Source organism: Pipistrellus kuhlii, unplaced genomic scaffold (assembly GCF_014108245.1).
Source record: "Pipistrellus kuhlii isolate mPipKuh1 unplaced genomic scaffold, mPipKuh1.p scaffold_m20_p_1, whole genome shotgun sequence".
NCBI classification, from domain to species: Eukaryota; Metazoa; Chordata; class Mammalia; order Chiroptera; family Vespertilionidae; genus Pipistrellus; species Pipistrellus kuhlii.
This window is the reverse complement of record NW_023425404.1, coordinates 28,615,149-28,631,256: the sequence shown is the minus strand read 5'-3', so window position 1 is coordinate 28,631,256 and position 16,108 is coordinate 28,615,149. Positions and strand designations below refer to the sequence as shown.

At 40.0% G+C, this 16,108-nt stretch overlaps 1 protein-coding gene across 2 annotated transcripts in view; it reads left to right on the top strand.

Annotated features, from left to right (window-relative positions):
* Window positions 1-16,108, top strand: part of GNG2 (G protein subunit gamma 2) — a 107,624-nt gene that overhangs the window by 28,124 nt on the left and 63,392 nt on the right. The window contains exon 3 of one of the 2 annotated variants that reach the window (XM_045580749.1): window positions 6,272-7,771. The exons of the other annotated variant lie outside the window; for it this stretch is intronic. Within the exon in view, the coding sequence (XP_045436705.1) occupies window positions 6,817-7,602 (786 nt within the window). The 5' untranslated portion in view covers window positions 6,272-6,816 and the 3' untranslated portion in view covers window positions 7,603-7,771. Of the gene's footprint in view, window positions 1-6,271; window positions 7,772-16,108 lie in introns of those variants that run through there. 2 annotated transcript variants of the gene reach the window in all.

Genomic DNA, 16,108 nt, shown 5'->3' with positions numbered 1-16,108 from the left:
TGGTGGATGATAAAGATCATTATAAACTGATGAACCAAGAGACAGATATAGAGAAAGTAAAGCAACAGGCAGACTGTCAAATAACAGTGGGGAGGGGAGGAAGATCTGGAGGAGATAATAGATCAACCGAAGGACTTGTATACATGCATATAAGTACAACCAATGGACACAAAACTCTGGGAAGGGAGGGGATGTGTGGGAGGGAGGGGGGCAAAAAAAATTAATAAAATATGTAAAAATAAATAAATAAATTTTAAAAATTTTAAAAAAAGAAAACAAATTTTATATAAAGAAATGTTTTTAGGAAAATATCTCCTTAGGTTGGCTTCAGGGCTGTCACCTGGTCAAAGTCTGATGGCAATTCGTTAAGGGATGACTCTGCTGGGTTTCTACATACAATCTTTGGTTTAATGATGAAACGTTAAGGTTTTTTATTCCTTCTAGATTCAGAGACAACAGTTTTGACCTTTCTACAGAGATGTAACTAGGCAACCAGTATAGCACTTAGCCAGTGCTTAGCATCCAAACTTCATAGCCATTGCATCATTTTGAAAAAATACTATTTAAATCTGTCCTTTGGGTTTGGCCTTTGCTGCTATATAACCTTTAATTTCTTAGAAAATATCATGCAAACCCCCACATATAAAATAGCATGGTTCCTAGAAGCCCAGCATCCTCTACTATTTGCAAGGAAGTGAGCTTCCAAGAACAGTGGCAAGAGCAGTGAGGCAGCAACATGCACTGTGCTTTATAATCGGGAATTAAGAAAGGAGGTTTTATTGTTAGTGTGTGAAAGTGTAAGAATTCAAAGCCATCTCCTCAGCAGGTGGTAATGAGCATTACTAACAAAATGATTAATGGAAAACACACATTTACAGGGATGAAAGCTGGCTTTTATTCTAGTGAAGTTGACTTTACTTTGCTGGATAGGTAGTAACTAGGAATACCCAGTATGATCAACAAACAAGAATGAATTGAAAGTTTTTGATGTTAGACACTATACTGGGTATGTACTATATTTATTTTCTCTGATAACCATGCTTTTAATTGTTTATTATGAATTTATGTATAAGATTTTAAAAATTCAGATAGTAGACATGGGAATAAATGAAAACCAGAAGTTTTTTTCCAAATACCAACATCTAGCCCCACTCCCTAGAGGTGACCACTGTTAACAGTGTCTTACATGTTTCAGAAATTTTTCTTATCTTCTGGTTAATCTGTATTGGGAAAAAGACGATGATAAGTGCCATTAAACCATCTGTTCCTGCCCTAACTGGTCTGGCTCAATGGATAAAGCATTGGCCTATGGACTGAAGGGTCCCAGGTTCAATCCCAGTCAAGGGCATGTATCTTGGTTGCAGGCACATCCCTAGTAGGAGGTATGCACGGGGCAGCTGATTGATGTTTCTCTCCCATCGATGTTTCTAACTCTCTATCCCTCTCCCTTCCTCTCTGTAAAAAATCAATAAAACATATATTTAAAAAAAAAATAAACCATCTGTTCCTGAGCTTCTCTTCTGAACTACATCTTTTAATTTGAAACTCTCTGGGAGACTTCTTTTTGAAATGTGTCTTTTAAAACTGAAAAAGTAAAAATGTCAGAACCAGCGTGATGCTTTCAGTGGGCTGGTGGTAGAGAGAGCCGTTAACTGCAGAATGGCAATGTGGAATTTTGGTCTCCCTAGAATTTGCATGCAGAACTTATGGAATAAACCTTAAGGTCGTGCTTTATGATTTTCCAAGGCATCCGGAGCACATTATCTGCCTTTATCCTTTTGATGACCCTGTGACGCAGCAATTGTTTACTTGGCTTTACCAAGGAGGAAGCTGTGGTTCCAGGAGGTTAAGTAGCATACCCACAAGCACAGCTGAAGGGTGACAGGCTCAGGACTAGAACACGAGCCTTTTCCAGGTTGTACTGGGGCAATCCACACTGGTAGCTGCGGGAACGGGAAGCGCCAGGCGCAGGAACACGCTGTGGCTCCAGCAATAACCATCCTCGCAGGAAAGGGGAGCCATGCTGGGCTTGCAGTCCAAAGATCGCTTATGCAGTTGTTCTGATTCCGTCCCCTGGGCAGATTGTTTAATGAATGCATGCAAATTAGGGTGGCTGGCTCTCTCCCCACGACTTCCTCACCGGCTTTGTCTATTCCTGTTTTGTTTGTTTGTTTGTTTGTTTGTTTGTTTGCGTAATACTGGCCACAAGGGCGGGGACTTGACCCAGGCTGGGGAAGCCCTGACCTCAGGAGCTGGTTCAAAGGGTAGACAATAGGTTCTTCCGCTGGAATTTCCCAGCTCAAGTTGAGGGAAGAGAGGTTCCAAGACAGTAAGAAGCACGGAAGGCCATGTTTCAGTCTGTTGAGAGAATGAAATCTAATGCGCAGAGGGGAAGAGAGACAGAAAGACAGAAACAGACAGATAAAAGCAGAGAACATAGCAACAGAGTCCATGACTCCAGTCGATGTGAGCCAATACATTCCCATATTTTTGCTTAAGCTAATTTAAGTTGCAACTAAACGAGTCTTGACTAATATCTCCAGGCCTTTGTTTCCTCATCTGTAAAATGGAGGGGTATAATATTTGCCCTGACTACATCTGAACTAAAGTATCCCTGCTTATCCACAGGGGACACATTCCAAAACCCCCAGTGGATGCCTGAAACCTCGGATAGTACCGAACGCTCTATATATACACGATTTTTCCTTATACTTCTGATAAAGTTTATGAATTAGGCACAGTAAGAGATTAACAACAATAACTAATCATAAAATAGAACAATTATAACAGAATACTGTAATAAACGTTATGTGAATGTGTTCTCTCCCTCAGAATATCTTTACACTAACCCTTCTTTCTTGGGATGATATGAAATGAGACGATGCCTATGTGATGAGATGAAGTGAGGTGAATGACAGGCACTGTGACATGGAGCTAGGCTACCATAAGGGTTACTTGAACACAAGCACTGTGGTGCCATGACAGTCTGATCCGACAACTGAGACAGCTAAGTGACTAAGGCGTGGGTAGGTATACAGTGAGGATACTTTGAACAAAGGAATGATTCAGGTCCCGGGTGGGATGAAGCTGGCTGGCATGAAATTTCATTATATTACTCAGAACAGTATGCAATTTAAAATTTATGAATTGTTTACTTCTGGAATTTTCCACTTAATCTTTTTAGATTGCAGTTGCCTGGGAGTAGCTGAAGTTGTGGAAAGCAAAACTGGATTGGGGTGGAGGGGGCTGCTGCATTGTAAAGATCAGTTGAAATAATAAATAGGGGGGCACTTTGTAAATTGCAAAATGCTGTATAAAGACAAGATAGTATTATTCATTGCTGTGTTCCATTGAGTTAGGAAAAGTTGAAAGAATGAAATTAACACTCATTTGGAAAATAAGGAGAGCCTTGTCAGAGCCATCTGGTGCTATGCAGAATTAAATGGGAGCTGCCAGAATTCCCCAGATTTCCTTTAGAAATACTCTTAAATTCTTGCAGATACTCAGAATGAATACAAGCATGACTCTTACCTTGCTGATTCAGGTTAATTCAATGAATTTTTCTTCTCTGTCTGTGGCCTAATCTAAGGCAAACACACACACATACATACCAAACAAAAATAAACAAAGCACCATGTTAATATTTTAATATTTTAGCTTTTTTACTTAAAAGAATTTTACATATTCATGCTAAATGACATTTTGGCTTCATCAGAGAAAAGTCATCAAAGAAAAGAAAACAGAAAGTAGCTATTCTAGTTATACTTCATTTGGGAGTGATATAGTTGGGGTGATTCTGGGGATGGGAGGTTAGTTGTTTTGAGCCTAGATGGGATTAAGATCCATTGTTTTTATTAAAGGACCTGTATCTTTAAAAAAAAGTTATATATATATATAAAATGTTAGCAGCATTGGAATCAATTGACAACTTCAAATTGATTGCTGTTAGCAGAGCTTAATAAAGAGAATGCTTACAAACACAAGGGGAGAGTAAAGAGGAAGTGCAAATGAGTGCACGTCTCTAGGGCTCCTTTACCACCAGTTGGCCTGAAGGGACTAGGCCTGGGAGGAGAGGGCCGCCTGAGTGGAGCTGCAGCCTCCAGGAAAAGGGGAGAGTTGGATTATAAGGACACTTCAGGCAGGGATCTTAGAAAACAACTACCCGAAAATGATTCTCCTCTCTCCTTTCCATTTGCTTGTGTTCCCATTGACCAAACCCAAGGGAAAGACAAGGACCAAGGTAGCCTGCTGCTGAGTCCATAGTGCTTAGTCTCCTAGGGTGTAGAACTGGGTGGAGCAGAATGGGGGCTGAATCGGAAAGGGCAAGTGGAACATACAATATCCAGCACAGTTAACCTTCATTATGAAAGTCTTGTATAAAAGAAATGGCACCCTTTCCTTCCCCAAATCTAACGCTCTTGCAAAAAGAAATTGTTTTAACCAACTTCCACTTTTTTATAAATTTTACTTAATCTAAGTCATAACTCATGTTCAAATGGGCCTCAATACAATGGTAGCATTTGGGTGGAGTTCAGTTGTTTATGAAAGATAACCTGGAGGAGGGAAATCACCCTCATGCTTGACCTATTCAGAGATGAGCTGACAGCATCAGCTTAAGTTCAAGTCTGGTGAAAGGATCAGCAAAAAATAGATACAACTCTGAATAGTCCACATCCCTAGGTCTCCTCTAATCAAAGGAGTGACTATGCCCAGTTAGTGGGTTGAATGACCAGTTATTTATTTAAATTTTTTTGTTTTTTTGTTTTGTTTTGTCCAGCTTGCTTTTCATCTCAGATTAACTACTGTCAGTCCTTTGACCCATGGACCAGAGAAACTTGCCTTGATCTAATCCAGATTAACCACTCTGACCCGCTGTAGGTGATTACCATATTTTTCGGACCATAAGACGCACTTTTTCCCCCCCAGAAGTGGGGGGGGGGGAAAGTCCCTGCATCTTATGGTCCAAATATAGCCTACACATATACTTTAAAAAAAAAAGTTTTTTTACTTGCCCGGCTCTGTGTGGTCTCTGTGTGCTTGCCCGGCTCTGTGTGCTTGCTGCAGCCACTGTCCATTCCTCCGTGCCCAGAGTGTCTGCCCCGCTCTGTAAACCCCGAGTGGTAGAGGAGTTCCCATGTATGGTAGTCAGCCTCCATGCCCTCGCTGCAGCCATATCTCCATGTCAGCCCAGGTGCGTTGTACTGTAACTGCGTAATCCAAACCGTAATCATCGCCTTACCCCTTGCTGGGCCATACTCCGAGCCCAGAAGAATGCCGCGTCTATTCCCCCAATCATTCCTCTCCACCCTCTGTTGCCATGCTTGACTATTGGGTAGGCGTACTGTAGATCTCCGCCCACCAGTAAACTCCGCCCTCCGCTGGATGCCCTGATTGATAATGCCGCTACGTCAGAATTTCTCTTCATACTATTATACCGGTAACTGTCAAAATGTTTGTACTGCAACAAACTTCATACCGGTATATTGTATGCAGAGACTTTCTGTGATACCAAACCAATAACATTTACCATAATGTAAAACACTCTCCAGCCTCTTCTCTCACCACTACAATGTGTAGATACCCATAAACTATGCAAAGAAAGCATAGAAAGTCTCTGCATGATTTATGGGTTTACACATTGTAGTGGTAACACTGAACTTTGCTGACAGCTTTTAGCCTTGTGAGAAGCTGGAAAGTGTTTTACACAGTACCGTAAATGTTATTGCTAAATCACAGAAAGTCTCTGCATACGGTATACAGGCAATATTCTGAAAACTACTACTGCTTGCCCCCACTATACTAGTAACATACAGTGTTTAGGCCTGAGGGCCCTTTCACACATATGCAGCTGTGTTGTTGCGTTAAAATCTCTGCTGCATGTAGTACGCGTTTTCTATGCATTTTCTGTGTGTTTTTTGTGCGGTGTGTTTTTTTTCCCATTGACTAGTATGATGTATGGTGATGTTAAAGCACAAAAGATGCAGCATGCTGCATCTTTAAAACTGCTGCAAAACAAATGCGAAATAAACGCATATACCTACGCAGTTTTGCTGCGTTTTTTATGCGGTAACTGTCCATTTTTTTATTGTGTCTGTTAACGCACTGAAAACGGACAAAAAACGCATACTAAGTGTGAAAGGGGCCTGACTGCAATAAAATGTGTGGAGGGGGGAGGGAGAGATATGAGAGCACCTGATGGAATATGGGGGGAAGGATTAAAAAGACATGCCGTATTGGTATTTTCTACAGTTCTTTAATTACGGTTTTGCAGAAATACGGTACCAGTACCGCCCCCTCACTAAGATGTCCAAGCAGAAGAGATGCACATATAAAGTTGGTTTCAAACTGGAAGTTATAAAATATGCAAAGAAGCATGGCAACAGGGCAGCAGAGAGACACTTTGGACCACCTCCCTCTGAAAAGATGATAAGAGAGTGGAGGAAACAGGAGGATCAGCTGCAAAAGTTGAAGAAAAGTAGTAAGCACACTTTACGTGGGCATGCTGCAAAGTGGCCAGAGTTGGAGGTGGACATAAAGGAGTGGATCACACATCACCGTGAAAATGGCTTCTTGGTCTCCACAAAAATGATCATAAATAAAGCAAAACTCATTGCTGTGGAAAAAGGAATTCAAAATTTCACTGGCTCACCATCATGGTGCTACAGATTCATGAAGCGATATGGCCTTGCTATGCGCACCAAAACAAAAATTACTCAAAAAATGCCCAACGAATAAGAAGAAAAGATCTTGTCTTTTCACAAATTCGTCATTGATGCCAGAAAGAAGAATCAATTTGAACTAAGCCAGATTGGAAATATGGATGAAGTCCCGCTTACTTTTGATGTGCCATCCAATAGAACAGTAGACCACAAAGGAGCAAAAACTATAACCGTTAAAACTTCAGGGTATGAGAAAACCCATTACACGCTTGTGTTGTCCTGCTGTGCAGATGGTACTAAATTGCCACCAATGCTCATCTTCAAAAGGAAAACTTTTCCAAAAGAAGCGATTCCTCAGGGAGTCGTGGTGCATGTCCATGACAAAGGATGGATGGACGAAAAGGGAATGAGGCTCTGGATTGAAAAAGTGTGGTCCAAGCGTCTAGGCGGGCTTTTAAAAAAAACATCCTTGTTAGTGCTTGACCAGTTCAGAGCACATATTACCGACACTACAAAAAAGAACTTTAGAGAAGTCAAAACTCATTTAGCTGTAATTCCCGGTGGTCTTACCAGCCAGCTGCAACCTCTAGACGTGTCCATCAACAAACCATTTAAAGTGTTTATGAGGGAAGAGTGGAACAAATGGATGGCTGCTGGTAATCATGATCTTACACCTACCGGTACTGGAAGAATGAAAAGGCCCACTATTACCCAAGTTTGTGAGTGGGTGAAAACCTCATGGGACTCAGTTAAGGATGAGATCATTGTACATTCCTTCAAAAAATGTGGCATCAGCAATGCCTTAGATGGGACTGAAGATGATATGTTATATGAAAATACTGGTACCAGCACCAGTAGTGACGAAAGTCCTGTTAGTGATTGTGAGGATCTGAGCTTTCTAGATTCTGACTCTAGCGATGAGGAGTTCTTGGGGTTCTCATAAAACAAGCAGAACCTTTACCATAAATCTTCAACTTTATTCTAATTTATTATTGAAATCTTTCGTTATTGTGTTTTACAGTACATTTTGTCTTTTGCTGACTGTATTTGTTAATAATGGTTCTAAATGGTTCTAAATGCTGCTGTTTACTTTACAGGGTTGATTACATGTGTTTATGACTGTGATGTTGGGTTTTAATGCACATAAAATATTTTAGGACACTATTTGTTTCAGAATCTTTTTTTCTTCATTTCCCTTCTCTAAAAACTGGTGCGTCTTATGGTCCTGTGCGTCTTATGGTCCGAAAAATACGGTAAATCAACTGAATCAAATAAATACCCATAACTGGAGAGGTATTTGTGGCAGCATATGATGATGGGCAAGAGAAAACAAATTTGGAATGCCACATCCTAAATTGTAAACCTCTTCTATGTCCCAGAAAAATCCCCTGACTTTGGAAATTCTGGGGTTTCAGATCTAGGGACTTCAGACCCAGGGATTTCAGACAAAAGAGTTAGTTAGGTCTGTAATAGGAACTGTGAGAGGCAGTGTGGTATACTGAAAAGAACATGGATTTGGTTGTTAAGAATAAGAGGTCTCAGCTTAATATGGTAGACTGTAACCACCTTGGTGAATTACTGAACTACCTCAATCTCAGGTCTCATGTGCAAAATGACAGTACTTTGACTTGTTATAAAATTAATTGAAACCTTATATGCAAAATGAAGGCAGTGGTTTTCACACAGTAGTCATTAAAGCACTTTGGGGGTGGGGAGTATGCTCACTTTTTAAGTAATATTGTTTCTTAACAGCTTTATTGGGCTATAATAACATGAGATATTATTGACATACAGTAAATGATACGTTTTTAAAATTGATGTACCGTATTTTTCGGACCATAAGACGCTCCGGACCATAAGACGCACCAGTTTTTAGAGAAGGGAAATGAAGAAAAAAAGATTCTGAAACAAATAGTGTCCTAAAATATTTTATGTGCATTAAAACCCAACATCACAGTCATAAACACATGTAATCAACCCTGTAAAGTAAACAGCAGCATTTAGAACCATTTTAGAGCCGGGCAAGCACACAGAGACCACACAGAGCCGGGCAAGTAAAAAAACTTTTTTTTTAAAGTATATGTGTAGGCTATATTTGGACCATAAGACGCAGGGACTTTTCCCCCCCACTTCTGGGGGGAAAAAAGTGCGTCTTATGGTCCGAAATATATGGTATTTTGAATGCATGAACCCGTAAAACTATTGCCACAATCAAGATAATGAACATACCCATCCGAGTTCCCTCTTGTCCCATAACCAGATCTCCTTCCTAACCTCGTCTTGGGCAGCAGATCTGCTTTGTCACTTTAGGAGAATTTGCATTTTCTAGAATTTTATATAAATTCAGTGATATATGGTATTATGAAATTCTAGAAGAAAATGGCTTTTCTTTGCCCAGCATAATTACATGGGGGCACATGTAATTTATTTCTTTTATTACTGGGTAGTGGTCTGTTGGATGGGTGTATCACAGTCTGTCTATCTGTTCCCCTATTAGAATAAATTGCTCAATTATGTCTTAATTCTGTTTCTCTTCTTCTTTCCTTATTAATAGTATGAGAGAAAAAAATTCACATATTTCATGTTACCAGAGCTGACATTTCCATTAACATCCTTCAGGAGTAGCACAATGTTCAAGAATTGGGTATAAGTGCAGATATAAAAATTATTGTGTTTATTAATCTCTGGCTTAGGCTTCCTAGGTTTCTTTTGTTCTTTACCATAAACAAGCAGGCTGGAGGCCACACCTCAAATACCCATTGCCTGATGAATGAATAAAATTATGGTGAATCTCTGTAATAAAATATTATTTGCCATAAAAATGAAATACTGACTCATGCTTGAAATACTGACTCATGCTTGCAACGTGGATAAACCTTGAGAAGATTGTACCCAATGAAAGAAACCAGACACAACAGTCCACCTTATTATTTGATTTCTTGAAATGTCCAATTTAGGTAAACCCTTAGAGACAGAAAGTAGATTTCTGGTTGCAGGGGATTTGGGATAGGGGCCTGGAGGGTAGGGAAGTGGGGGTGGGGAATGACTGCTCATGAGTACGATTTTCTCTTGAAAATGTTGTGGAATTTGAAAGTGGCGATAGATACACAACTCTGTAAGTATTTTAAAATTTCCTGAATTATATACTTTAAAATAGTGAATTTTATAGTGTGTGTACTATATTTCAACAAGGCTGATCACTTTTAAAAAAGCAATCTGTGAAACTTTGCTTGGATAAAAATATTCAATAGCAGCAGTAAATTTAGTTTATTTTTGTTTGCTAAAGGGAAAACTTACAGCTGTTTACCTCATTGATTTGCCGCCCCTGCATTTCCAGGTCTCAAGCACAAAGTGGAACTTGCTAGCGTTAGGAAGTACAAAAGTCACATCTGCAGTGAGTGGTATTTTGGGAGCTAGTTTGGTATCATGTCATTTTGACTTACTTGAGATGATAAAGGGCCTGTAGCTACCTTGACTTTTTGTCTTTTCCTTTCCTTTTAAAAATAACATGTAGTCAGATTATCTAATCACCCCTTCCTCTAGCCTTAGTTAGTTAAACTAGATACAGGATATCCTGCCAGTAAAGCATCTTAGCTGAATCAGATTATTTACTAAATCCTAGCAGCAGTAGATAGAGTTAAGCACAGAGGTTCAAATACTCAAAATAATCCTTGGAAAGGAAAAGAAGCCAGCAGCTCCGAATGAGTAGTGGTTTCACACAGCTGGTGGGGGGTGGGAACAAGGAGAGACTTCCTCCCTTTCTAATGTCTTCCTTCAACTGATGACACAAGGCCCTGCTCAGATGCTCCCAGCTGCTGAATCAGGACCCACGTTGTCCTTTCTGGAAATAGAGCTCCACCTGGCCCATTCCCAAGAAACCAATGTTTCCTGCGGCTCATTTTTTGTCATTGGGAAAAGGCTCTTCCCTCCCCCCCCCCCCCCCCCCCCCGCCCCTTGCCTGCTCTTGAAAAATCTTACTAGCCAAAGTTTGAGTTTGAATGTCGTTTAGTTGAAATCATAAAGTGAAGAAAAGGTATTAGCCTAGAGTGAGAACAAACTCTAGGTAATGCTACTCAGAAATGTTACCTTTGATTATTGCTATAACTTAGCAAATAAAGCTTCCCAACGTGACTTGACAAATTTTATGTCAGTATGTGCGTTTATCTTGGCTTTTCTGTTACATTCTCTCCAGCTCCCAGTGTACTATAAAAATGCATTACAGAACTTTCTGTTTTATCCCGGCCCTGGAAGAACATGGCTCTGAGGGATGTTCCTTTGAGTATCCCTCTACAAATACATCTGTTCATTTATATGTCAAGCATCTACAAGGCAGAGTATATCTGGAAGATGGTTAAGTGGCTTCTCCTGTAATAGGAAAGCATTTATGCAAGTAGTAAAGAGTTCGCAATGAGAATTGCAAAACAGTTAATTAACAATGTGTGCTTAATAAGTACGGGATGAAATACAACATTACATGGCTTATGTAAAAGTGAGTAAATAATGGCAGACCAAAATGATTCATTTCTTGAAGTGAGTACAGTATTTTAACTTAGAAATAGTAAGAGTATATGAGCCAATAGAAAAAAAAATAGATTTTAAATAATCAATAATTTAAAGTATAAAGTGTTAGCCTATCAGTGGAAACTAACATCTAGAGAAAGATATAAAGACATTATTTTTCAAATTTCAGTAAGGAAGAAATCTAAAAACATCTGGATGGAAAAGCCAGATAACACTCAAAATACTGTTTTCAGATGTAGCCACAATTGAGACCATGAACTCCCCAAGGAAGTGAAACATCTGCAATTCTTTTTTATGGAAAAAAAAAAATGATCTAGGCAAGATGTCATTCATTTGGGAAAGCAAAAGAAATATGTTCACATATCCCACCAACCCTAAAGAATCTCTGATCTGACACTTTGGGTCCAAAACAGGAATTTCTTTATATAGTGGCTGATTTATCAACTCTCAAGATTGGGGATTAAAAACACTAGATAGGAAGGATCAATGCTTCTGATCACAGACCCATTGCAGAATTAAATTGTGATCTAAAATTTAAAAGGAAGAGAGGAAGGGGGCCAATATTTAGGGAGCAGCTACTATGTAGTACATTTTTTTTTTTACAATAACATCATTTCATTTAATCTTTAAAAACCCTGGTAGTCTGATTCCCTTGTTTCAAATGGGAAAACAATCTCGGCGAGGTTAACTTGCTTTGTTAAGTAGTAGGGTAAGAATGTCTTTCTGACCTATAAGAAAAACTAGAAGTTTCAGAATAACAGTCCAGAAACTGAGAATGAGATATGAAGGCAAGTGTTTTCTTTTACTCATGGAGAGAAACCTAAGAATTTTGGGTTTATTATGACTATAACTAGAAACCAACAGAAAAAAATGTATTTGATGATTGTCACAGTTGTGTGTATGTGTGTATTGGTGTTTAGATTTGGGTTAAGTAGAAGTAGATTTACTCAGTGCTTTCCTCCAAACATATTTCAAAAGAAAGGAGAAGAGAGCATATATATGATACAACATTTAATTACTACCAATGGCATGTATTAAGCAAAAGTAATAAATAGTAAAAATAAGAGGAAATAAAGAATGATAAATGATGGCACAAACATCATAATCCTAACAGATATAAACTTAATTGTGGCTCTAAACAGACGTACCTAAACCAAAAAGTCATATATTAAAATACCAGTATCCCTGCACACAATTCATGTGACAGTAGCTCTCTGCAGGGCCTGGCTGCTCCGTGTCCACTGCCTAGAGGCTCTCTGGGGCCCAGAGGCCCATCCACAGCAATGAAGCAAGCATTCCACCAAGCTGCTCACGCTGCCCACTCTCAGCAGCTGCCCCCCTGGGACTGGGGGGCTCCAGTGGGGCTGAGAGGACTGGGCGCTGCCATCTTGTGGCTATGGGCATGACCATCTTTGTGATGGAGTGATGGTTAATTTGATATTATTTTATTAGCTAGGACAAGGCAGGACTATGATACATTAATGACACATCATAAGGACACTGAGAATAATAATATCTGAGAATTAATTGCACAACAAAGTGGGTAAGGTGGAAACTTAAAACAAAAGGAACAAGCAAATAGTGTTAAAATGTGTACGTGGTGATACCAGGATGGAGTCTCTCCTTTGGGAGGGATGCCATTTTAAGAATGAAGGTTGACTTACTAGTATTGTGTGGTGTATTCCAAGAACCCTTGGGGCCAGGGAAGAGCTTTGGCCTTTTGAGATTTAGAAATATATGTTGTGCACTCCTGATTTACTAACAGGAGTGAGACAGTCAGGTTTAACCTGGACTGAGATATAGTGGGGTCCCAACATTCACTCATGTAGAGTCAGGAGATGTGTGAGTTCCTTGGCTTGATGATCCTGAAGAGGAAAGAGACTTCCTCAGGTCAGGCAGTGATGGCTCCTGGAGCTCACGGGGCTGGAAATAGATGTAGGAGTCAGGGTTACCTCTTTGCACAAATCCAGGGGAATTGTGGGAGTAAATGGGTGGTGTAAAAGGATGTGAGAAGTAAGGTGTCAGAGGAACAGGTTATAAAGGTGGAACCAAGTAATCCCCTGGAATCAGATCTCTTTAAGAAGGAGAAATAAACTGAGTTGAATTGATGGAAAAGTTATTAGGTGGTGAATTAGTGATCAGCTTTGCTTTGCAGGGACATAAGCCTATCTATAACGGTGGCCTGTGGTCCCTTCTTATCTGGTTCTGGGTGGGCAGGGACCTCCTTTGGTGAAAGGCCAGGTAGAGTTGAAAGTGACCAAATAGACAGAGAATGCAATTAGCCTGCACGCTTGAGGCCATGGGCCCCTAGGTTATGACAGCCACCGGTCCTCTATGTGTGAGGAACAAGGTCTTCAAGGAAGGCCATGGGAAATATCTGCATGATAATCACATTCTTTTCAAGCCCTGCCTCGAAATGAGGTTGTTGGGAGGCAGGCCAATAGGAAAGGGGCTCTATAATCAGAGAACCCTCTAACTATGCAGTTAACACTCTTTGGCTGCTTTCTAGAAGATTCTTGCTCTCTGGGTATTGTTTTTCATTTCTTTGCCATCTGTGGCCTGGGCTGCTCAAGTGAATTGTCTCTGCCCTGTGGTTACATATGTTAGAGACCAGAGATTCTAGTTTACTGATCTCATATTCTGAAAAATTTGGAGTGTTTTTATTCCAACCACTTCCTGAAGCTGTCTTTGAGACTGATATTATTGCCTACAAATGATTATGAAATATTTAAATTATACAGAAAAAGACTTAGGCTTCCTTCTCTCCCTCTCTTTCTTTCTTCCTTTCTTCCTTTCTCTGATGTAGATATGTGTTGAGGTACATGAAGGAACAAACACTTCAGACCTGATTAGGAGAAAAGATTGCCCTCATAGTTCTTTGTTTCCTCATCCCTGTTTAATAAAAGCAAAAATACAAAAAAAAGAAAAGTAACATGAAAGAAAGCTAAAAAGATTACATTAAAAAAAGAAAGAGAAAATTGCTAAAATAATAGCTCCAGCAAAAGACAAATGGAACAAACCAAATAGCCACTAAAGACTGGGGAAAGCTCCTTGTCTGAATGAAAAATAACTAAAACCGGTAGGATATGCATTGTATACAGATGCGTGTTGTATGGCAGAGCCTCTGGCTCTGTCACTGCAGCCTCTGGTATAGGGGCCTCTGCCACCACAGGGAAGAGCCTCCCTGACAGCTGCTTCTGGGGCCACGTCACGGTCCCCTGACCTCCCTGACTGGGACATTCAGGTTCCAACACAATATCACGAGGATTTGGTGGAAATAGCTAGTATGAGCCAGACCATTCATTGCTAAAGCCCTTAAGTTCTGATATAGTTCCCCTTCAGCAGCAGTGAGGAGAGACTGGTAAGAAAGGGAAGGGAGGGTGCTGTGATAAAATCTCCGCCCCTGGCAGTGCCTTGTCAGCTTTCAGGAAACCTGGCCTACTCTGGGATTGACCTTCGAGGACTTGTGTCCAAGCCTGTTTGTGAGACCTTCCCCCATCTCTGTGGCCACGTGCTTCTGGTCCTCACAATCTTGCTGACAATTAAGAGTTCGCTTCTGGGCTCTTGGGGGGAAACCCAGTGTTTTTCCCTGTCCCAGTTCATTTCTGCCCATCAGCTCTTGTTTGGCCTCGAATCTGCCAGTGTCCAGCCATTCTCTGTCAGCCAGCATGCTCAGGTCTTCCCTGGAACTGATGCAAGAATGGTGCCAACAGTAAGGCAGAATTATGATGTATATCAAAATGAAGGGTAGAAAACCCACATCTGGTTTTTTGTGGGTTTTTTTAGGTTTCTTGTTTCTTGAAATTGTGGTAAAATACACATAAAAGAATTTACCGTTCTAACCATTTAAAAGTGTATGTATTAGTGCTATTAAGCACATTATTACTGTTGTGCAAACATCACCAACACCCATTGCCAGAACTCTTTTCATCTTACAAAACTGAAACTGTACCCATTAAACAATAATGCCCCAATGCTCTCTGCTTCCAGCTCCTGGCAACCACCATTTTACTTTCTGTCTATAAATTTGACTGCTATAGGGGCCTCAGATAAATATTTAAGTACAGTATATTTATTACGTACAATCTTTGTCCTTATATATCTGGCTTATTTCACTTAGCACAGTGTCTTCAAGGTCCATCCGTGTTGTAGTGTGTGTCACATTTTCCTTTCTTTTGCATTACTTTGATAATTTTTATGTATATACCACATTTCATTTACCCACTCATTATTGATGGACACTTGGTTTGCTTCCACCTCTTGGCTATTGTGAATAAGCTGCTATGAACATGTCCATACAAATTCCTTTTCAAAATCCTGCTTTCAATTATTTTGTTGTTGTTGTTAATCCTCACCTGAGGATATTTTTTCTATTGATTTTTTTTTTTTTTTTTGACAGGGGGAAGGCTGTGGGGAGACACAATAAAAAGAGAAATGTTGATGTAAGAGAGACACATCAATTGTTTGCCTCCCACACGAGCCCTAAGCAGGGCAGGGGATCAAGTCTGCAACTGAGATACGTGCCTTTAAACCAGAGACCCTTCAGTCCTTGGGCTACCACTGAGCCAAACCAGCTAGGGCCAATTATTTTTGATAAGTACCCAGAAGTGGAATTGCTGAATCATGTGATAATTCAGTGTTTTTATTTAAGAAACCACTATACTGTTTTCCACAGTGGCTGTACCAATTTACATTCCCATCAGCAGTGCACAAAGGTTCTCTTTTCTCCACGTCCCGAAAAAACACTGTCTCTTATCTTCTTTGTAGTAATCATTCTAACAGGTATTAGGTAGTATTTTGTGGTTTTGATTTCCCAGATTTTAGTGACATTGAGCATCTTTTCATGTGCTTATTAACCATTTGTATGTCTTCTCTGGAGTAAAGTGTATTCAAGTCCTTTGTCCATTTTTTATCAGGTTGTGTTTTGT